We start from the raw sequence: 23,595 nt of genomic DNA on the forward strand, positions 1-23,595 counted from the left end.
CCCTCCCCGGCAGACGGTCCCTGCGGCGTGCGGCGTATGGAGTGTCAGTGGCGGGGGTCCCTCTGGCGCATGGGAACTAGTACTAGTTCCTATGCGCTGGAGGGACCGCCGATACTGACACTCCATACGCCGCAGGGACCGGCTGCCGGATGCGGGGGGGGGGGGGGGTGATACAGCAGCGGCGCACATCATCTTCTCCGCTGAGATCCGACCGCAGGCAGGACAGGTACCCCCAGCACCCCTAGCACCCCCGTACCCCCAGCACAGCAGGCTGACAGGTACCCCCCTCTCCTCAGCAGCCGCAGGGACCCCCCTCCTCCCGCAGCAGCTGGGAACATCTTCCCCAGCGCTGCACGCTGTGGACCCGCTGCGGGTGCCTGCACCCGCAGCGGGACCATTTACACCGACATTTACACGGGTCCTATCCGTGTTCTACCCAGGTCAGGACCTGGGTAGAGGACCCGTGTAAATGGAAACGGATACCCCCCATTTACACCGCCGCGGATCCGGGTCTGACCCGCCGCTGACCCGGATTTTTCGGCGGTGTAAAAGGGGTATTATACTCCTTTTACACCAAAAACCCTGGTCTTTGAACGCTGGAGTTTCCAGGGTCTGACCCTGCTTTATACTGCATTTACACAGCACTTCGACCTGGGTCTGCACCATTTACACTGAACCTGGGTCAGCCCTGCCTTTCCTTGTTGATATAGATAGATAGATAGATATCTATCTATATATATATAGATATATAGATATATATCTCTATATATATATATATATATATATATATATATATATAGAGATATATAGATAGATAGATATATATATATCTATATATATATATATATATATATATATATATATATATAGATATATATAGATATATATATCTATATAGATAGAAAATGCGTGGTCTGGCACTCCAAAATAAGAAAATAGCTGTCGCTGGTGCCCTCACTGAAGCGGGGAGTCCGCTGCAAATACAGTGTGTCCGGGGTGCGGCACTCAGCTATGAACGTACGCTCTGGGAGGCGAAGGTTTAGGACAACGTTTCAGTTCTTTAATAAACTGTTTTCAAGTCAAGTACAGGGAAAGTGACAGTGCATACCTTAATTTATACTTACAACCCAGTTGATGTGGCGCGTGGAGCCGCACGCCGGCGGGGAGGGTCCGTGTTCCGTTCTGCCGTGGCCAGTATGGATGATGTCACTCCGCCGGACGTCGGGGCTCACGCTACCAATGGAATTGGTTGTCTAGACAACCAAGACGCTGTTGGGACATCAACAATAAACATGCCGTGAATAAAAATGAAAAAAATACATAATAAACAAGAATAACATGCATTAGGCGCCTGGACTTTATGCTGACATGATATTAAATATGATCTAAACTATGCATGATTATGGACAATACGCATACATAATATACATAAAGCTTCCACAAAAATGTACATAAAAATTACAGAAAAATGCAGCTAATAAACATGGAGAATATCAAAGGTGATATACATATATGTAGAGGGAATCTTAATGAAAACATCCATAAGAATTTCCCTCGTTTAGCCCTTTGGGGGCAACTACATCCAATCTTGCAATCCACCTACTTTCAAGTTGTAATAATTTAAGACCCCTGTCCCCTCCTCTAATAGATGGAGGGACTGTGTCTATCATCCTATATCGTAGGGTATTAAGGGGATGTTGGTAGGTGGCAAAGTGGCGAGCCACCGGTTGCTCACTGGATCCTTTTTCAATGGCTGGACGTATGGCGGATCTATGCGCCGTCATGCGATCCTTAAATCTGCATTCGGTTTTACCGATGTATATAAGTCCACAAGGACAGATGATTTGATATATAACAAAGGTAGAGGTGCAATTAAAACGATGTCTAATTTTAAATTTATACCCTGAATGATGGTGGTTGAAGGAGTCTCCTGCCAATAAGAATTGGCATGGTACGCAACCGCATCGGAAATTGCCACATCTGTCATTTTGTAAAAACGATTTGCTGACTTTAGGACATTTCAATTTGGCAATGTCAGTCTTGACTAGCCAGGAGCGTAAGTTTTTTCCTTTTGAGAAACAGGGCATGAGTCTGGTATTGCCAAGGCCCAAATTAGGATCAGTGGCAATAGTAGGCCAATGTTTTTTGGCTATTTTTTGAATTTGAATAAATAGCAGAGCGCTGGGAATATTGTTGTGTCCTTGCTGCCGTCTAGAGGGGATACTCATCTAGTGATGTTTTAAAAATCGTTACTTATGCACCAATAGGTTTTCTCAATTCTACAAACCACCGGCCGGTGTTTCCAGTTTTTTAAATAAATTGTTATTCTGTTTATTGCAAAATAAATTTGTACCTTTTTTAAAATTGTGTGCCTTCAGTGTCCTTTAGCGCCGCCTACTCCCCATTTTTTGAATTTGACTGGCCTCTGTATTATATTTACAAACCCATGGGATGATGGCCTCTGTGGGACCCTGGGAGTTGGTTTTGGGGCTAAGAAGATTATCCCTTTCTAATTTTAAGGCCTTTTCTTTTGCCTCTAACAGTGATTTATGGGAATACCCTCGACTTCGCAATTTATTAATGAGAGCCTCTATTTGAAGGATGGCAGTGTTTCTATCGCTGTTAATGCGACAAATGCGGACCATTTGGGAAAATGGTAACCCGCGTATTAAAGATTTTGGATGACAGCTGCTGGCCAACAGCAATTGATTACGATCCGTAGGTTTACTGTACACCGAGGTGGTGAATTGACCCCCGGCGATGCTGATTTTTACATCCAAGAAATTTAACTCCAATTGACTCATAGTATAGGTGAATCTTATGTGTCCAGCCCGACTATGATACTGTTCTAGCAGTTCTTCAAATTTAGGTTTCTGACCCCTCCAGACCAAGATGAGGTCGTCTATATAGCGACCCATCATCACTGTGTTGGACACCATAACATCGTTTCCATAGAAGAGTTCATCCTCTATGGCAAACATAACTATGTTGGCATAACACGGAGCTGCGGATGATCCCATCGCGCAGCCCCGTGTTTGCAAAAAGAACCTGTCATCATAAAGAAAGAAGTTATTGGTTAGAATCAATTCAAACAAATCAATGATACAATCAATTTGTGCCTCAGTGAAGTTTGGCTTTCCAGTAAGGAAACGCCTGACAGCTGCTAGTCCAAACGAGTGGGGGATGGAAGTATATAGGCTCACGACATCGATGCCTATTAGCCAACTGTCCACAGGGATGCTGGGAACGAGAGCCAATTTAGAGAGAAAGTGGCCTGTGTCCAACAAGAAACTGGGTTCCTGTTTGATAAGCGGTTGAAGGATAGAGTCCAGGAAAGTGGCAACTGGCTGGAACAACGAGTTTCTTGCAGCCACTATCGGACGACCAGGGGGTTTGTTGCGGTCTTTGTGGATCTTTGGGATTAGGTAAAATAACGGGACCACGGGATGTACCGGGACAAGGGCCTTCATCCACTCCTCATCAACAAGATCCACAGCGATGGCTTTTTGCAATACCTGGATCAGCTTCTTTTTGCAAGTGGCTGAAGGGTCCTGAGACAGAGGTATGTATACCTCTAGGTCATTTAATTGTAATTCTGCCTCTGCTTTATAATCCTGTAAGTCCTGGAGGACTATCCCTCCACCCTTGTCCGCCGGACGTATGGTGATTTGCTTGTTGGTGGACAAACTTTTAAGGGCCGTTCTCTCAATTGGAGTAAGATTGAGGTGCTGTGTTTTTGGCTTGTTCACTTCATTGGTCACGTCTTGGTCAAGCATTCTGACGAAAGTCTTAATGCTTGCACTGTTTGACAAAGGGTCAAATGTTGACCTTGGAGCATATTGTTGAAGTTTATCTGGTAGCGGTGAATGGGTCTTCTTTACATTAGGGTCTGGTGGGCGGGCATGGAAGAACTCTTTGAGTTTTAATTTGCGGTAGAGGGAGTTTTTCTCAATATTCCACTGTAGAGGGTCGAAATGGTTAGATGGTACAAAAGATAACCCTTTACTCAGGAGCTGGTGTTCACCTGGGGTTAATTCATGGGATGATAAGTTGTATATGGGGCTTACTTCGCTTTCGGGGGGCGCCCGGCTTTTCTGCCTTGCGTTTTGCCCGCCGCGCCGCGTGAGTTGGCGCTTGCGCCGGTGATATGGGCCCGTGTTGCCACTCCTAAAGGGACAGCAGGGGCACGTCTCCTGTCTTGCTCAGAGTTACTGCTAGCCGAGTCCTGTGAGCTGTCGTTCTCAAATCTGGAGAAAGGTTTTTTATTTCTCCTGAAAAAGGGTTGACGCCGGCCCTCATTGGATGATGGGTCGGCAAGCCAGCGGTAGACGGTGTGCCGCTCATAGTCCATGTTGACTTTTTGCATTTTTTCTTTTTTGAACTTTAAAAGTTCTTGTTTATATTGAATTACTTGACCCTGCAATTTGGCGAGCCAGTCTTCTTCTTTATCTGCTGCTAATGTAGGCATATGGGATGTTTCGAAGGTGGAGATTTTAGTTCTAATTTTCTCCAATTCTTTTGTCGACTGTTCATCTATATATCTATATAGATATATCTATATATATCTATATATATATAGATAGATCTATATATATAGATCTATCTATATAGCTTGGAGGGGGTAGAGGGCGGAAGCTGTCCCCGGGTGCTGTGAGGGTAGAGGGGGGAAGCTGTCCCCGGGTGCTGTGAGGAGGAGGGGGGTCCCTGCAGCTGCTGAGGGGAGAGAGGGTACCTGTCAGCCTGACACTATGATTGCCGGCGCTGCCGCTGCTGTATCTCCCCCCGGCGGCCAGTCCTTGCGCCGGATGGACAGTCAGTGTCGGCGGTCCCTCTGGCGCAGGGGAAATAGTACTATTTCCCCTGCGCCAGAGGGATCGCCGACACTGACTATCCATCCGCCGCAAGGACCGGCCGCCGGGGGGAGATACAGCAGTGGCAGCGCCGTGTCAGGCTGGCCGCTGACAGGTACCCCATCTCCCCTCAGTAGCCGCAGGGACCCCCCTCCTTCCGCAGCACCTGGGGACAGCTTCCCCAGCGCTGCACGCTGTGGACCCGCTGCGGGTGCCTGGACCCGCAGCGGGACCATTTACACGGGTCCCATCCGGGTAGAGGACCCGTGTAAATGGACACGGATACCCCCCATTTACACCGCCGAGGATCCGGGTCTGACCCGCCGCTGACCCGGATTTTTCGGCGGTGTAAAAGGGGTATTAATCTTGACCTGGTTCAACTCACAATCAAGACGCTGTTCAGTGATTGTGGGTGAACCAGGTCAAGATTAAGGTCCCGGAGTGTCACCGAAACACTGCCATCTGTTGACAGCAAATGAAACTACATCTATTTAGAGTCAATCACAAGGTAGCAGCACTCACCAGGCTGTTTGAATAATAACAGTGGGAATGTATTCATGCTCCTACATTCATGTAAACAATTCTTGTAATTTATATGCAGCAATATTTTCTTTGTATCCTGCTGCATAAAACAACACCAAACGTAACTAAATAATAAGTTACAGAAATTTGCTTGTACAGGTTGAGTGTCCCTTATCCAAAATGCTCGGGACCAGAAGAATTGTGGATAACGTATTATTTTGTATTTTGGAATATTTTTATCTTTGAATGAGGTATCTTGCATTTATGCTGTATCAGCACATCAAACACATGAAGTACACACAAATGTGTTTTATTTGTGCATGAAACAAGGTTTTAAAGCATGAAACAAAGGGCCTTATTCTAGTTCACTCTTTCTGACCAAATCCTTCTTAGATGGACAAAACCATGTGCACTGCAGGTGGGGCAGATGTAAAATCTGCAGAGAGAATAAGATTTGGGTGAGTTATTTTGTTTCTGTGCAGGGTAAATACTGGCTGCTTTATTTTTACACTGCAATATAGATCTCACTTTGAAGTAAAACCCCACCCAAATCTAATTCTCTCTGCACAAGTTACATCTGCCCCCCCTGCAGTGCTCATGGTTTTGTCCATCTAAGAAGGAATTTGTCAGAAAGAGTGAACTAGAATAAGGCCCCAAGTTTGTGTGCAATCTCAGACACTGAATTTGAATGCCAAGAAAGTCCTTGCACAGATTTCCCCCAATAGTGCCAGTTACAGATGTAGCCAGTAGGTTTTTAGCAAAAAAATAAAAGTACATTTTGTAGACTCTGGTTTTCGGAATAATTTGTATAACGGATATTTGGATAAGGGATACTCAACCTGTATATAGCATTGAAAAGCATAGATAATATTTACAGAGGATAATCATAGAACCAATATAAAACTGTTATTGACATTCACCCAGGGTACCTGCTTGGCGGTGCTCCCAAAATAGTTCAGCGTTAGAACTGAGTAAAGAGTCAAGAGATGACCAAGGAAGAACGAAGGGGTTTTGGGGCACATTTTATACAAGTTAGTGAATGATAATAGATAAACAATTTATCTGTTATCATTCACTAATTTGTATAAAATGTGCCCCAAAACCCCTTTGTTCTGCTTTGGTCATCCCTTGACTCTTTTCACAAAAAATTACTTGCAAACAATAGTTATTACTCAAGTGTGAACTTTCCTATATAGCTGCCTTACTAGCTTTCAAAGCATTTGCTTTGAGCAGGCTCACAAGTGTGTGTGTGTGTGTGTGTGTGTGTGTGTGTGTGTGTGTACCCAGGGGAAACCCACGCAAGGATGGGGAGAATATAAAAACTCTGCACAGTTAAGCTGGGTACACATATGTACAATTTCATTTTTCTTGCGACCGTTCGATCGACCGAATACACGTTCGGCCGTCCGAAACATACGACCGATCTGCGCGTACACATATGTACAATTTTACTTGCGACGTCCGATGTACACCCGTCCAAACAATCGCAAGAAAAAGATTGTACCACCGTACACACTCTCCCGTTCTGGCTATTCGCACGATAAAAATGTACACAACATTATCATAATGGGCTGGATTTAAAAGAGCATACCAAAACGAGGCGTGATCACGGAACAAAGAATCGTTCGTGTAGTACAGTGAATAGAGCCGTGACTATTCAGATCCATTGCTAGCTGTACAGGATATACGTACGTTCGTTCGTCTATCGGTGCATTTGGGCCTTTTTAATTATGAGCTTGAGGAGAAGGAAGGCTCGTGCGTGCATTTTGGCTGCTATGGCCATTAGATTGCAGGCTATTAAAAAAAGAAAAAGGACCAAGAATCGGAACTGCTGGACCAGAGACTGGCTTCTGAGGAGAGACACCTTCTCCCACATGCCATTGCTACAGGAGATACGGGAGAACAATCCTGATGATTTCAGGAATTATCTCCGTATGGATGACGCTACCTTCATGGAGCTGCTGACACTGGTTACCCCTTTAATAGAGAGAGAGGACACCTATTTCAGGAGGCCTATTTCTGCAGAGCAGAGACTGGTGGCAACGCTGCGTTACCTGGCAACAGGCAGGACCCTTGCCGACCTGAGATTCACCACCGCAATATCATCTCAAGCGCTGGGGTTGATAATACCAGACACCTGTGATGCCATCGTCCAAGTTCTACAGGACAAATACATGAAGGTAAATATGGAAATTACATACATGTCCCCCATATGTATAGCTGTGCACATACCTGTACCCTATATGTATATCTTTACAATGCCTGTTAATTTAATCTTTTACACCAGTGGGTGGGGGGTCATTTTGATAAGGCGGGTAATAGCTTTGAGGCTGCAATGGGGGAGGGCTGATGGGTCTAAAATCAACCCAACAGATTATTAATACGCATATACTTTTATATTGCAGTTTCCATCGACCAAGGAGGAGTGGCAAAATATTGCACGTGATTTCCGTGATCTTTGGAATTTCCCTAATTGTGGTGGAGCTATCGATGGCAAACACGTCAGAATCATGCCCCCTGCAAAGAGTGGCTCTTTTTATTATAACTATAAGGGGTTCTTCAGCATTGTTCTAATGGCCATCGCTAATGCTCGATACGAGTTTGTATTTGTGGACATTGGGAAAAATGGTAGAGTTTCAGATGGAGGAGCCCTGGAGAATACATTTTTCCATGACAAACTGAAAAAAAATGAACTGAATCTGCCAGAGCGGACTGAAAATGAGCACGGTTTGAACTTTGTTTTTGTGGCGGATGAGGCCTTTGCATTGCACCCTAATGTCCTTAAACCCTACCCACAAAGGGCACTGAACAGGGAACGGCGCATTTTTAACTATCGCCTGTCACGTGCCAGGCGAGTGGTTGAAAATGCGTTTGGGATTCTGAGTAATAAATTCAGAATTTTTCACAGTGCCATCAATCTGCGCCTAGATAAGATTGACAAAGTGGTGCTGGCCTGTTGTGTGCTGCACAACTACATGCGCAGAAAAGCGGTGCACACACAACAACTGGGGGCTACAGTGGACGACAGCCAAGTTGTTGACGAGCCTATTGGTCTGACAGCTTTGGCAAATAATTTAAACACCAGAAATGCATCAACGCAAGCAAAGTTGTCAAGAGACGAGTACTTGAATTATTTCAATGGTGTTGGGGCTGTGGAGTGGCAGAATGACATGATTGCTTGAAAATATACGTTTTTGTCATTGTAAATATATTGTTTTTTGGTGTGTACTAATCAATATTTTGCCAATAAAATTTGTATACTCACAGTTCCGCACAAGTTGTCCTCTGCGTCTTCTTGCAGCAAGGAGGGGGAGGTGGAGGCCGAATCACGGCAAGTGAGTGGTAGTACTCAGGTGCCAGGCATTCCTGGAGGGCACAATGCCACGACACCGGGAGTGCAGACTGTACCCAGTACTGGTGTTTATGTACTAGCAAGTAGTTGCTCCACCACACCTATTTCTATGCCAATTTCTCCTGGTACTTTTGTACAGTCTCCAGGAGCAATACATGAAAGTAAATATTGAAACAATACCATGTTCAAATGTGTTTTTATGTTTTTTGGGTGGGTGGGCGTTCCTGCTACACCTTCACACGTGGCACTTATGTCATGGCAAGCAGTCCCACGGCAGCAATGCATCACGTGAGCAGGCCGGGATGTTCCCATGTGATGCGTTGCTGCCGTGGGACCGCTTTCCACTACATACACCACCATCTTCAAATGTGTTTTTATGTTTTTTGGGTGGGTGGGCGTTCCTGCTACACCTTCACGCAAGCACCTGTATGTGATACTCTGTTCAGGTCCGACCACCCAAATAAACAAAGTGTTCACAGTATTTTTTGTCAGTATTTCTTAATAAATGTTAAGTGTTTATGCAGAACAATGAACAATGAACATCACATATCTATCTATCTATCTATCTATCTATCTATCTATCTATCTATCTTCTATAACTATATCTGTCAGGAATGCACACACAACGAATATTCTTTAACAGCATGGCGCGGAAAGTACGGGGGAGAAGACTTCCTGTTGTTTACATGCTGCGCTGATGGAGGGATGACGCAGCTAGTCAACACCCACATGGGCGTGCTGCTTTTGGGAGGAATGATCGCAGGAACGGGCTGCATATCGATCGAACGTGCGTACACATGTCACTTTTCTTTCGATATGGAGCCGTCCTGTCGGAAGAATATTAAGCAGCAAAGAACCTGCGACCGACCGACCGTGGACGGCCAAGAGCGTTTTTGGCCGTTTATCGATCGCAACGAAGGGATCGGGACAGCGTACACATATATACAATCGAACGGCCGTTCGTCCGCAGATCGGAAGAACGGCCCGACGATTGTACATATGTGTACCCAGCTTTAGGGCCATGGTACTGTATTATATATTATGGCCCTAACTGTGAACAGTTTTTATATTCTCACCATACTTGCGTGGGTTTCCTCTGGTTTCCTTCCACACTCCACAGATATATTGGAAGGCTAATTGGCTCCCAACAAATTAACCCTAGAATGACGTGTGTGCATGTACATGTGGTATGGAATATAGATTGTAAGCTCCACTGGGGCCGGGACTGATGTGAATGTTCAAATATTCTCTGTAAAGCGCTGCGGAATATGTGTGCGCTATATAAGAAACTGTTAATAAAAAAATATATATCCTGAAGAAGAGATAAGAAATAAAAATATCGAAACGTTGATGATGACATAAAGACTGTCGACTACTTCTGTTGTTGTGAGTGCCGCCTTACCTGTGGAACTTATATATATAATAGATAGATATGTTCTTGTGTTTGTTTGTGTGTGGAGTGTTTCTACTTTCCACTGGCACCGTGACGAACCCAAGGTCTGAAACAAGGAGACAGACGAGCTCTGAGCTAATTACTCCACCGCCCCTGCTTCCTACTAATTAAATATTTTAATGTGTGTGTGATAATTGCATGGGAAAGGTCAGTGTAACCTTTCCTTTCCGGACTGTCTTGTGACTCATTCCTTTGCTTCTCCTGGGGGTTTCCTTTTACGTTACATAGATAAATCAAGTCAAATATAACAGCTCTGTTTATTATTGAAATCTTAACAGGAGTTATCTGTGATTGCCATCGCTTGATTTACCAGAGTGTCATAGAGCCAACGGAATGATGTAGATACTAGATCTCGCATTTATAGCAGCGCACACCTGTGTAGAACTGGCGAGCAGTAGGTCTCTCTGTAGATAAATGGAATTCTGCTTGGAAACTATGAGGGACATCTTATAAATAACCATGGTGTGTGTTACTAAGGTTGGCTGTTATGGCCAAACTGCTTTACAAATGGCTATGAATGGGATCGGCCGCGATTGGCTGTATTTTTGGCCTGAGAACTTACAAATTTGTAAATTTTACAAATGACAAATTTACATAGGTACTGACTTGTCAGAATTCGTATTTCATAAAGAGAGGTGTTACCCTTTTATGTTCTTATCTTTCACTACCTATGGTTTAAAAGCATCTAAAATTAATTTACACTATCAAATTCACCAGAAGCTTTTGGTGACCTAGGTGTTCCCCATCCTCAGCCTATTTACTCACTTTTTCCATAAATGGGGAAATTTACTAAGAAGTGGTCAAGGCCATTCCCCAGTACGAATAGATACAAAGCGGAATGATCGTGATTGGCCTGAGCCAACAAAGCCAACTACAGCCTGAGAACAAAGCAAATTTACTAAGTTGCCGAGTTCCCAGGATTCCTATATTCTGATGTTGAAGTAATTTGTATTTAACTGCCAAGTTTACCTTCAGCCAAATACAGACGCCCCTGAAGCCTCGCACAGATCAGTGCTATCTGTGCAATTCTTCTCTGTGTAAAAAATATGAAAATATAGAAGCATAACCAGCACCGAGCTCTACCGGTCCTGGTTTTTAGAAATACAGGGGACAAAAGGACTGGGGTCCCCCTGTATTTAAAAAAACAGCACCGGGCTCTTGGATCAGTGCCGGTTCCATAAATATATGGGAAAAAGTAGGGGTCCCCCATATTTTTGTAACCAGCATCAAGCTCCAACAGCCATCAGATTAATACCACAGCTGAGGGACACTTTTTTTCTATAAGGTCCCATGGCCATAGCATTTATGCTGTGACTGGTCAGTCCTGGTCGGGTCCCTGGGGGATTGGGGACCCACCCAATGAAGGGGTCCTTCCCCCCCCTCCAGACCACCCCAGGCCAGGGCTTAAGCCCGTGGTTATCACCGGCACCCCTGGGCGATGGGAGCTGGGTTGATAGCTTTTGTGTGAAATGTAGATTAAAATAAATAGCATTGGGCTTTGCTGTTTAACAGCAAGTCCCAGCAAGCCTTGCAACAACTTGGATTTACCCTCTACCAGTGGCAATTACCTGTAAATAGTTTGATGGCATTATAGTTATTATTAGGAAACATAAATTAGGAATGCAGCATAATGAGAGGTGTTCTTCTTTTTTCAGAGGGGCTAGCGGTTGGCGTAGGATTTGGTGCTATTGGAAAAACTGCATCTGCGACATTCGACAGTGCCAGGTAAGGCTGCTTTTTGGAGGAGGGGGTGGGGGTTTCTTCATACATAATGTCAACAAATCTAATTTACTCAGACACTTAAGCAGTTAGCACGTTATATAGGTAACAACCAACTAAAAGGTAAAATTTACACTTATTTGAAGGACCACACATATACAATAAAAAACAATGATTTGGTATAATTTTCATCACGGATTTGGAGTTTAATGGCAATATCCAATTAGCTTGGCTAATTATCTCACACGGGGCTATCCAATCAACCCCGACGATGGTGCTTATAGATTGCCAATTCCATGATAAAAGTGCATTTATTTTAATCTATCTTGGCAGCAGAAATACGCAGGTCCATGATTTTTTACGGATCCTATCTGTTTTCACTCAAATATGGGTAATCTTTCAGCCGAAAAAAGGGCTATAATTGGACAGCCTGATAATGACCATTGACCTGTATTTTTTCTACCAAAGTGGTGTAGTGAAAAAAATAAAAGTGGTGAATCACAGGATACATTTGTGAGAATATGGGCTTCTCACCAAAAGTCGGTGAATTCATTTGATTTGCAAGTTTTATTACATTAAAGAATCTTTGGTACTTGTTTCCTAGCACGGCCACAACGATCATGATCGTGAGGAAAAATCGGGGGCATCGCGGCCATCGCATGCACTAAAAAATCGGGTGCGATGGTACCGACGCGATGCCCGCGATTTCCCCATAGGGAACAATGTTAAATGCATCAATTTACCCGCGATGCCCCCGATTTCCCATAGGAATCAATGTTAAATGGCTCAATTGACCCAAATCATCATAGGGAACACTGGTAAAGAAAACCAAAAAACACCGCTAAACAGTGAAATGTCCCCCCAAAAGTAGTTTACGCCACCCCACGATCAACGCGAACCCGAAGCGTGGCGAGCGGCGGCGATACGCGTCCTCCGACCTTTTCATACCCCCACTATCCACGTCGGCGTGGAGTTGAGAATAGAAAGTGTGGGGAGCCCGAAGCGTGGCGAGCGCACGCGGATACCTGTGAAGCCCGCGAAGGGACGCGTTTACCTGTGAAGGTATCCGCGTCCCCTCGCGGGACTCGCTGCGCTCGCCACGCTTCGGGCTTGCTGCGCTCGCCACACTATTCTATTCTCAACTCCACGCCGACGTGGATAGTGGGGGTATGAAAAGGTCGGAGGACGCGTACCGCCGCCCCTCGCGGGCTCGCTGCGCTCGCCACGCTTCGGGTTCGCGTTGATCGTGGGGTGGCGTCAACTACTTTTGGGGGGACATTTCACTGTTCAGGGGTGTTTTTTCGGTTTTCTGGCCCATTTACCATTGTTCCCTATGATGATTTGGGTCAATTGAGCCATTTAACATTGATTCCTATGGGAAATCGGGGGCATCGCGAGTAAATTGAGGCATTTAACATTGTTCCCTATTGGGAAATCGGGGGGCATCGCGTCTGGACCATTTAAGCCTTTTTTAGCCGCATACGACGCGACCGACGCGATATTGACTTTTTTTCAATGCATTTCAATGGGAAAATCGGGGGCATCGCGTCGGTCGCGTCGCAGACCACTAAAAATGACACCCGATGCCCGCGATTGTGGCCATGCTAGGAAACAAGTACCGAATCTTTCTATCATGGAAAAACAACTGGCACTTAGTGAATCAGTTTTAAGTAGATGGTGGTGTAATGATAATTTTTCTGATCCCAAATTATACTTTCATCATAGATATGTACTGTACAAGTTATTCCACTCGCTCATGGGAAAAAAAGGCCTTTCATTCATTCCTCTAAATAATTTACTTTACAAAAAACTTTGGTATTAAGGAGAATTTGTCATGAAAATAGTGTTTAATCCTATGGATATTTAAACAGCGCTTGAAGCAATGAAATCTACAGAAGATGCCAGTTTCGCACTGTTAGTAATTAGCATACGTTTCTAGATTTAATTCCTTTAAAATTATTTTTATATATATATATATATGAGTTGCAAAATCTCCTATGTTCTTCTCGCTAATCTCCTTTGGAGTGTCATTCAGTGCAATCTTGTCAGCATTATGGGCCCCCGGGAAAAGCAGTGCAGTGTGGCCCCTACCTGTATAACCTAACCTTTCTCTGCAGTCCTCACTGATCACGTGGGGGGGGGGGGGGGGGGAGGGGGGGGGATTGATGACATCATTCCTAACATTCCATGCGACCACTGGAGGAGGATTGAATGTTCCAACTTGCTGCTCTGTAGGTGCATGTAATCTGGATTGACACTACATCGCTGTCTAAAATGACCCTTGTGCGCTATAATCCCTATGACTACATATATTAATTTAATACATTGATAGTAAATACAGTAAGATAAATAATGCATAATGTAATTCTTATGCCTTCACGTTTATTATAATTAATTGTTCCTTTTTTATAACACTTTCCTTAAGTCAATACTGGTGCTATAAATAGGGTAATATATAATAGATATATAATAGAATTAATATATTGAATTAACTTTTAAAAAGGAAAAATGGCAAGTGATTGTGATTATTAAGGATGGCGCTATAGTGCTGGGATTACAGAATATAGTGACATTTGGGTGAGGGCAGGGACAGAACAGAAATGTAGGGATAGTTATGGGGGTAGGCCAGTCCAGTGCAGCAGAAAGGAGGTTTGCAGAGCAGATCAGCAGCCCGAGTGTGTGACAGACTGAGGTGACGTGACCTATGCCAGGTTCCTTTACTAGATGAAATGTACAGTATTTAGTACACCATGTCACACAGTCTAATTCCCTTTTGGGAAGCAAGGTGCTTATCATAGCTGCCTCACAGCATTGTGGTTATGAGTTTTATTCCAACCAGGAAATTCATTGGTTGTTGACTGAAATGTCAGCTTTTGTGTGATGGGGTCTTTAAGCAGAACACATATGGATGACTGGTGGATAATTGATGATGACACTATATAAAGATAATGTTCTAGTGAAGTTCCTAGACCGTTTTAGTTTCTGGCCTCATGATGACTCTACACAACTAATGATATTTGTATATACATTGTGGGGGTGATTCTAGGTGACTCAGTAATCAGCGAAGATCGCAGTTTACAGAGTCCTTGTGGCGCTGCCCTGGCGAATACGCTCCCCTCTGCCACCATTTTGCCTCGCAGCTATGCAAGGGGATGTGTGACGAAGACACATCCCCTCACATGATGCTTTCAGCAGGAGAAATCGTTCCATGGTCGCCGACCAAAAGAATAAGTCAGTGGAGACTGACTTATATTTGCGGGCGCTGGAAAGAAGACCGGGTGTCATGTGACATCAGCCGCCTGCATTCCCACGGGAACGCCAATGAAACGCTGAACGTTCCCATGGCCCACCACCCTTGTCTGCCCCCGCCCCTCCCTCCCCGCTGTGAAAGGCCCAGTGACATTGTAAATCACCAAGGCCACTCGCAGTCGGGATTTGCACATGCACAGAAATGCATCCCTCTGAACTACACAGGTGTTGCTGTACAGGGTTTACAGACTGGAGGCAGGTGTTTCCAATGCCTCTGGGAGTAATGCCCCTGCCCCCACACACCCCACTTGCAGCTTCCTTTCAATGCAGCTATGTGCCGGAGTAGCCCCCATTGGCAGTGATGTTGCATTGTGTTCTGTCATGAGACACCGCTCTGTGGCATGATCAAAATACTGACACAAATAAGATGGCAAATACAGGGATACTGGATACAAACAAAATCAGCATCTATAGAACATTATAATGGTAGCAATGTATTTAATTTTATGAAATTAGACTGATATAATCAAACATTGACCTACAGTCGGGATGCTCTAAATGGCATAACTTCATTTACACCCCTTTTAATGTGTGTAGAGAAGCTAGGATTTTCATCAACCAGGGCAAGGCAATAATTTGTTTCTGCTCTGTCTGTCCATCGCTCTCTTGCATGCACATACAGTATGGGTATAACATCCAGCATTTGGGGCATGTGCCCCCAGGGCCGGTGCAAGGCACCCACCTGCTACACGGTGGGTGGGACAGCAAGTGTTTTGAAGCCCAGAAGTGCTTCCCGCGCCGCCGCCCGGCGGATGATGATGGGCGGCAGCACTTCACTCCGGCTGGGCGGTACAGCGGGCGGCTCCCTCTCTTCTGGCCAGACGGTAGCACCCGACCGCAAGTACCCCTCAGACCATGCGGACCGCCCTGCTACATATAGCCCCCCCCCCCACGCCGGATTGTTCCACAGGGACAGGGACCCCTCAGACCGCACGGACCCTCCTGCTGCATATAGCCAGGGGGGCGGGGAGTTCACCCCCGCTTACCTCCATCTGGGGGGGGTTGGGGGTTGGGATCATTTGGTCTACAGCATGATGGTCGATAGTGATTAGTTTGACACCATTAGGTCGACATGGGAAAAGGTCGACATGGGAAAAGGTCGAAAGGTCGTTAGTTCAACAATGTCTAGATCGACAGTCAAAAGGTCGACATGGGGTTTTTCACTGTTTGTGACCTGAATGTCAACACAGTTGACATGGGCAATGTTTAAATTGTACCGCATCCCCTCAGGCACGGTGCCTCGCTACGCTCGGCACACTATTTTATTCTCCCATCACGCCCGACTGGATGGTAGGGCTTGAAATATCGCCTTTGGCACATGTCGGCTCAAAAAACGGTGAAAAACCCCATGTCGACCTTTTCACTGTCTAACTAATGACCTGTCGAACTCATGACCTTTCGACCTAGAACCATGTCGGCCTTTTCATATGTCGACCTAAACACATGTCGACCTTTTCCCATGGTGACCTAATGGTGTTGACCTAATGACTGTCTACCATCATGCTGTAGACCAAATGACCACATCTCGGGGGGGACCTGCTCCGAACTGCCGCCCTCCAGTGTCCGGCGCCCTAGGCAAATGCCCAAAGCTGCCTAGTGGCGGCGCCGGCCCTGTGTGCCCTCCCTTTTTACGGCCCTGGTTTCAGTACATTGAATGTATAGGATCATACACATGCAATTCATATTGCTGTCTTTATAAAGTTTAGGAGCTTTCTTAGATGTGCATATGGCTGGATGTGTTAGTAAATAATGGTATAGTTTTTTTCAGACACGCCTATAACCCGGCTTTTACATGTGAACATGCTTTGGCACAGGTCCAGCATATGTCTTATAGGATCTACTCGGGTTGACAGTCCTGGGTTCATGACCCTACTCGCTTTTAGTTTTTTCACAGGACAAGTTACCTGAAATGTGTGACTTGGGTCTTAATGACCCCGTTAAGGCCTAAAATACATTGATTGGCTGTGGACAGTAGAGCTTAGAGATGATGCCCACTGAATGGTGGCCCTGGCTTTCAACCCATGCTTGGTGTCCCAGGCCTGAGCCGGTACTTATGCCTGAAAGGGTCAGAAACGACTTGTTACCACAGCAATAGATTGCTGCCTGGTATCGGTGGACTTCCTACAGCACATATTTCCTTGTGCCGCCACTCACAGCTGCAACTTATGTGCGGAGTGTATTGATGTGAATCAGCCAGTGCTGCCTTTTGTTGTCTGATTCCCATTTTGCACATGATAGGGCTAACTAATCTTAGCTGACCTCTGCTTCTACGAACTCCATGGAGGATCCCTAACTAGCACTATTAAGGTAATAGTCCTGCTCCACACTCTTGCATGTGCTTATGACTGTGATTACCATCTGATTTAAAATGTATTGTTCTAGTTTTTTAGAAACTACACGGACAAAACACGAGCAGGCAAAGCTAGTGCCGCCAAACCTACGAACCTGAAGGCATACTTGTAAATGCAGGCAGATTGCCATCCTGCCGACGATAGGTCTTCTGTAGCTCTTCCACTAGCTACTTTGTCAGTGTAGAATTGCAGCAGGTGACTCGTTACCTCAGTGCGTAGGTTGCTGGCTGGTTGTGTACACAGTGTACTGTGCTGACGTTCCCTCTGCAGAACAGGTGGGATGTTACACAACAGCTGGACTCAGATTCAGTTACAAATCTCAGGCTGAATATTGTATCACTAGTACAACAAAGACATAGATGCAGATTACCTGCGCTGTGCTGCTGGAGCATTTATTTATAACATATATCACTCTTCTGGTATCAGTAACTTCCTGGACGATTATATGTACAGACGTTTTTCACGCTGAATTTTTTTATTTTTCAGCAAGTAAATAATTGAGGTGCATGGGAAGAAGGCCCTCCAGTGGTTGGCTTCTTGTGGTTAGATAATAGGAGCTTTAGCATTTGGGATGGAGAACAATACAGAGCAAGATATGAGTCCGGTATGGGGCTTGGCACATCAATGTAATGTAGCAATATTCAGGTTAGAATTAAGCTTTCATTTCCTACATGTTTGTACTGTAGCTCATAGCTTAGGTTTGACTTCCTTTAAAAGACCATTTTAGAAGTATCATTCCAATTGTGCATACCTCTTATTATAAGTAGATTGTAGACTTGTGATGCATTAGCTTTAAATGACATTGTAATAAATAAATATTGATGTTCTGACCACCGGCATCGAGGGAAATTTGACCGGGATCCAGCAGCAGATATACTTCTAACACCCCTCCGATACCCACCATTGCTGAAACCTAATCCGCCCTGCTATACTCTTGCCACCAATACCGTAACTTGAAATCATTAACTTATGCCAACGATCAGACTCCTGGCATTATTGCATGTGTTTGACATTTGATCCGATCCGATGCGCGGTCCCGTGGGCATCGGACCGGATCAGGGGGTCGGGCGGTCATCATGTACGATCACGTCCGACCTCCTGCAGCGGGGGGGGGGGGGGGGGGTGGGGTGCCGTGAGGAAGACGACCAGCCGGCTGTGTCATCAGTGTCTGTCCACTGTCCAGCGCCGTAGCGAGCGGGCAGGCATCAGCTGCAATTACAACTTTAAAATAACATTTCAAATGACTGCCCGGCTAATGATTGGCTGAGATATAGAGCCACTCTCAGCCAATCAGTGGCCTCCTTCCGCGGCCGCTGATTGGCTGAGAGTGCTCTGTCTCAGCCAATCAAAAGCCAGAAAGTCATTTGACACATTATTTTAAAGATGTAATAGCCGCCAATGCCCGCCCGCTCGCTACGGCGCTGGACAGTGGACAGACTCTGGTGATCTGGTCACCGCTGCCCGCTCGCTACGGTGCTGGACAGAGGACAGACACTGGTGATCTGGTCACCGCCGCCCGCTCGCTACGGTGCTGGACAGTGGACAGACACTGATGATTTGGTCACCTCCGCCCGCCCCGACTGATCTGATTAACGCTGTTGCCCCAATGCTTCCTCCCCAGCCGGCCACTCATTTGAGAGCCGCCGCCCGCCCCCACTGCTCCTCACCGCCCTGCAGCTCCCCGTTGTTATTTTTTTTACATGTGATAAATCGCATGCGATTTATCACATGTAAAAAATAGCACCTCAAGTCCTAAATGTATGTGAGCCTCCCGGGGAGCTGCCGGGTGGCTCGGAGGAGAATTGGGTCCGACTTGTCCTTAGGACAAGTCGGCCTAATGTATGGGGGCAATTAGATCAATGTCCTGAATCATTTTGATCTACAGTATGAGGCGCTTTGGTATTCAATAGAAAAATATCAGTTTAATCTGGTATTAATTTACATTGGTATATTTGTTCCCTTTTGTGGCAAATTCTACACAAAACCTACATGATTAAGGTTTTTGAGGAAACTTTGGTGGTTACATTGCTCAGATAAAGGGGCCCATACATTAACCCATATTTGCAGCTATTTCTGTTTTCGGGGGTTAGCCGCAAATATTAAGTGTAGCGAGACTGTATGAAATAAGCCTGCTCTGATCCCATTATTCCTGCCTGCAGCCGCATCCCCCATAGGTGTACATGAAGGATACCATTCTGCCAGATTTACCCTCAGATTGCGATAGCTTGGGCTGTAGGTCCCCAGACACCCTCCGCCAGAAATAGCAGCTGTGCATGGCAGTGTTTGTAACAGCGCATATGCGGCAACCCCAGCACCACACTCGTCACATTGCAGAGATGTGCTCTTTGTGAAGCCCCTGTCCCCGTGCAGGGTGACACGTTCACTCAGTGTGATCACATTCTGCAGTGCAATCTTGAGCTGTCATTTAGAGTAATGATAACCTGAATACAGAAGCTGAGCTACAAATATTGTGTATTCCACATAGTAAACATAGGAAAGACTATTTGTCTCTGAGCAGTAAGAAGATGTATAGGGTGGCATAACAAGACCTAACAACAAGATTGGTATCCAGAATAGTGTGGCAAAGAAATTGTGGGTCTGTAGGTGGCTGGGAAGGATGAATCATGTTAACTGCTGTAATATAAGACATACAAATCTGGAGAGGTAGATACAACATACTAAGCAAATGTTGCCTAACTGTGCAGTACAGCTGGAGTGCCATCCCTAGAAGCAGATAGGAAATGTGCAGTTAAGGCCCTCATACACTAGGCAATTTACCTGCAACGTGGGCTCTTTTCTTGTGATTGCCGCAATTAATCAAGTAAAAGAGCCCAAATTGCAGGTGAGTGACTGCAGGTCCACTTCAATGAGCGTTCCCGGACGCTTCGCACTGTCTGCAAAAATCAATCTTTTGGATTGTGTCTGTAGCTGGGAAGGATTGCCTAATGTATCGCATGAAAATGGACCATGTGTAATATATCGCATGTGGTAGGGGAGGGGGGGGGGGAGGGTTTGCTGCTTCTATCCAAGGATAGAAGGCTTCCTAATAGGGGGGTATTCAATCTCCTGCCGCTATTCCTGATGAGGGAAGTAATGGTGGGGCCCTATTCTGTGTGGTCTTTCCGACAGCATTGAACAAGGATCTCAGCAGAATGGACCCGATTGTTGAGCTCCCGGGAGCAGCTCAACGATCCACTGCCGCATCTCGTGGCCACGCCCCCTTTTCACTGAATTGGATCGGATATTGAAACCCGCCTGCCGATTCTTCATCGAGCTGGCCAAGAACGGGACAGGGATTGACCCGGGATTGAATATCCCACATATTCTTTCTTTTGTTGAGGAAAAAACATATTTCAAATGTTGCACCTGGCTTTGCTGGTGTTTTGATTCTAGGTATCATTTCTCTATTGCAACCTAGAAAATAATAGACCTTCTCTGAATGGTTGCTATGGGCAACATCCCCATTTTTCACTTTTTAAAACTTTTAGTAAATTTAACCCTAATAATGAAACTGTGGAAACATGCTCTGGAATCTTAGGGTTTCACAGATAAAAAAAAAACTAAACAATCAGGCGCAAAACTTAATATTTAGGTGTGGCTACTACACTTCCGGTGGAGGCCGGGGATGGTCGCATGCATGCTCCACCATCCCCGGCCTTCAGAGTAGCGGGCGGTGTGCAGCGTGGCGGTGGTGAGGAAGAGGCAATGCTGTGCACCCCCGGCAGCAAGCGCTGTAAACTGCCGGAGCAGGACGGCCGGAGTCTAGCAGCGCGGCGGTCCCCCCACCCGCAGTACCATCGGCCTGCGGGCGCCCCCCCCTTGTTGGGTTCAGGGATGGACGCACACTGTGGAGCTCCCGCTCCATCCACAGCTCTCATCCAGTCATCAAGAGAGAAGAGGAGAGTGGGCCGGGATCCCCCAGGCAGCAGTGGTCCGGCCTAGCGGAGGCCCCACACAGATATCTGCAACGGGCGCAGCAGCTGAGGAGGACCCCCGTCCATCCCGTGACCCGGCATCCAGGTGACCATCAGAGGGAGAGGTGAGGGGGAAGCTGCGCGAGGGCATCAGCGGTAGCGTTCCCCCCCATCCGTCCAGCGCAGGCCAGATCATGCACCCCAGCTCGCAGGCTCATCCCAGGGGAGAGACCGCAGGAGAGGGAACCTCTGCCCTCAGGAGACACCAGCAGTGGCTCCCTTTCCTGCAGGCCCAGTCTCGGCCTCCCCTGTCTTACCCAGGAGATGGGGCCTCTGCCCCCAGGAGACACCGTGGCCCAACTCCAGCCCCAGGCCTCACTGACTCTGACCAGGCCTCAGCGACTCTTTCTTCCCCTACTACAACCACCACCCACGCTACCCATGGCTCTCCCTACAGGAAGATTCAAGATGGCGCCGCAATGGCTGCCTAGGAACTGTGCACTCAGCCATATGTATCCCGTGTCTTCTATGTAATAACTGTACTGTCTCTGCTACAACTGTGCTGTCTCTGTTCATACTGTTGCCTCATACTGTTGCCTCATACTGTTACCTCATACTGTGCTCATACTGTTACCTATCTGGCTGATGCCACGACCAGTGGTGCCACTGATGGCTGCCTAGGTGTTGAGCAGCTTGGTGGGTATGTGTTACCTGTGTGATAAACTGTACTGTCCATGCTTATATTGTTACCCACCTGGCTGCTGCAATGACCAGTGGCGCCGCTTATGGCTGCCTAGGCGCTGTGCAGCTCAGCGGGTTTCTGTTCCCGTGTGTTAACTGTACTGTCCCTGATTATATTGCTACCCTGCCTGGCTGCTGCTGCAACATCATTCTAGTGTTTGTTTTAACACCTGCCATCTTTGAAACTTTAGAAGTGTGGCATGCACCAAGCAAATTATCATGTGACCATCAAAGCGTCTCCGCAGTTTCCCCGGTCACGGCCTCCAATGGACTCAGAGGTCTGCGGCTGGATTGCTCTGTCCAGATATCGTGGTGTGGAGGGAGGGTGCCAGATAGAAGTTAGGATGCAAGTTTGTGCTGGGATTGCCGGGTTAAGAAGTTCCCTAACTTGCCAGCACGAACTTGCATCCTAACTTCTATCAGTAATCCTAGGGTTTTCCCTGGAGGTTAGTGACCTTGCCACCTCGATCCTTTTTGTGCAGGGCACATTGTTAATATCGGTTGGGTACAAAATGTTGACATTCACAATCTGAACAGTGAGGATGTCGACAACCGAAACCCTGAAGAATCCTGGTATATTGTTTTAACCCTAACCGTCCACTCCCACATCCAAACTCTAATTGTCCCCTCATTGCAGCCTAACCCTAACCACCCCTACTACTGCAGCGACTGTCATGATGCTCACCACATCCCATTAATACCCAGTTCTTTCATCATTTCAGTTATTAATGTAGGCAAGTGACTTGCTTTGTGCAGTCGATGAGGAGCTCTCTGCTCCTGGTAATGTTAGCTAGTAGTGGTGAACTTGTGCTAGGGGCTGCCCAATCAATTTAATTGTTGATGATTAGAATGTCATTTTTATTTAAGTCACATAACTATGTGCTGACTGATGTGTTAATTAGCAATATGCGTGATTTTATTTTCTTGCGTATTATTCAGACAAAAATAAAGCACTTGTGTATATAAATACAGAGCGAGTGCTTGAGAGCTTCCATTTATGTAGCTCTGCTGCCACCAGGTGCCGCGTCCCAGCCACTGCAGACTCACAATAACATCAGTATTACCAAAAGGCAGCTTGTGTTGCGGGCTGGAGTTTTGCCCTACTTCTGGTCAGCAGAAAGGACATCTTAAAAATCAGGCATAGGAGGGACTAAGCAACTAATGGCTGCATCAATATATCCTCATACACAATATGAGGCTTTTGTTTACTGCTCCATCTGATATGTAAGTCAGATGCCTGCAGAAGGAAGCCCAAAGGATAGAAGGATTTTTTTTTATTGTGTTGTCACTATGGGGGTTATTTTGGTTCCCTCTTTCCATACCTCCCAACTTTTGACCTGAAGTAATAGGGACACTCACGCGGCGAAGCCGCGCGAGCGGCCGA

The 23,595-nt window shown here is 46.1% G+C and overlaps 1 protein-coding gene across 4 annotated transcripts in view; it reads left to right on the forward strand.

Moving 5' to 3' along the window:
* SLC39A11 (solute carrier family 39 member 11) overlaps window positions 1–23,595 on the forward strand; it is a 400,550-nt gene that overhangs the window by 355,524 nt on the left and 21,431 nt on the right. For all 4 annotated transcript variants that reach the window (XM_083148767.1, XM_083148766.1, XM_083148769.1 and 1 more), the window contains exon 7: window positions 11,833–11,902. In XM_083148767.1, the coding sequence (XP_083004893.1) occupies window positions 11,833–11,902 (70 nt within the window). The remainder of the gene's footprint in view (window positions 1–11,832; window positions 11,903–23,595) is intronic.

Source organism: Crinia signifera, chromosome 6 (assembly GCF_055691185.1).
Source record: "Crinia signifera chromosome 6, ASM5569118v1, whole genome shotgun sequence".
NCBI lineage: Eukaryota > Metazoa > Chordata > Amphibia > Anura > Myobatrachidae > Crinia > Crinia signifera.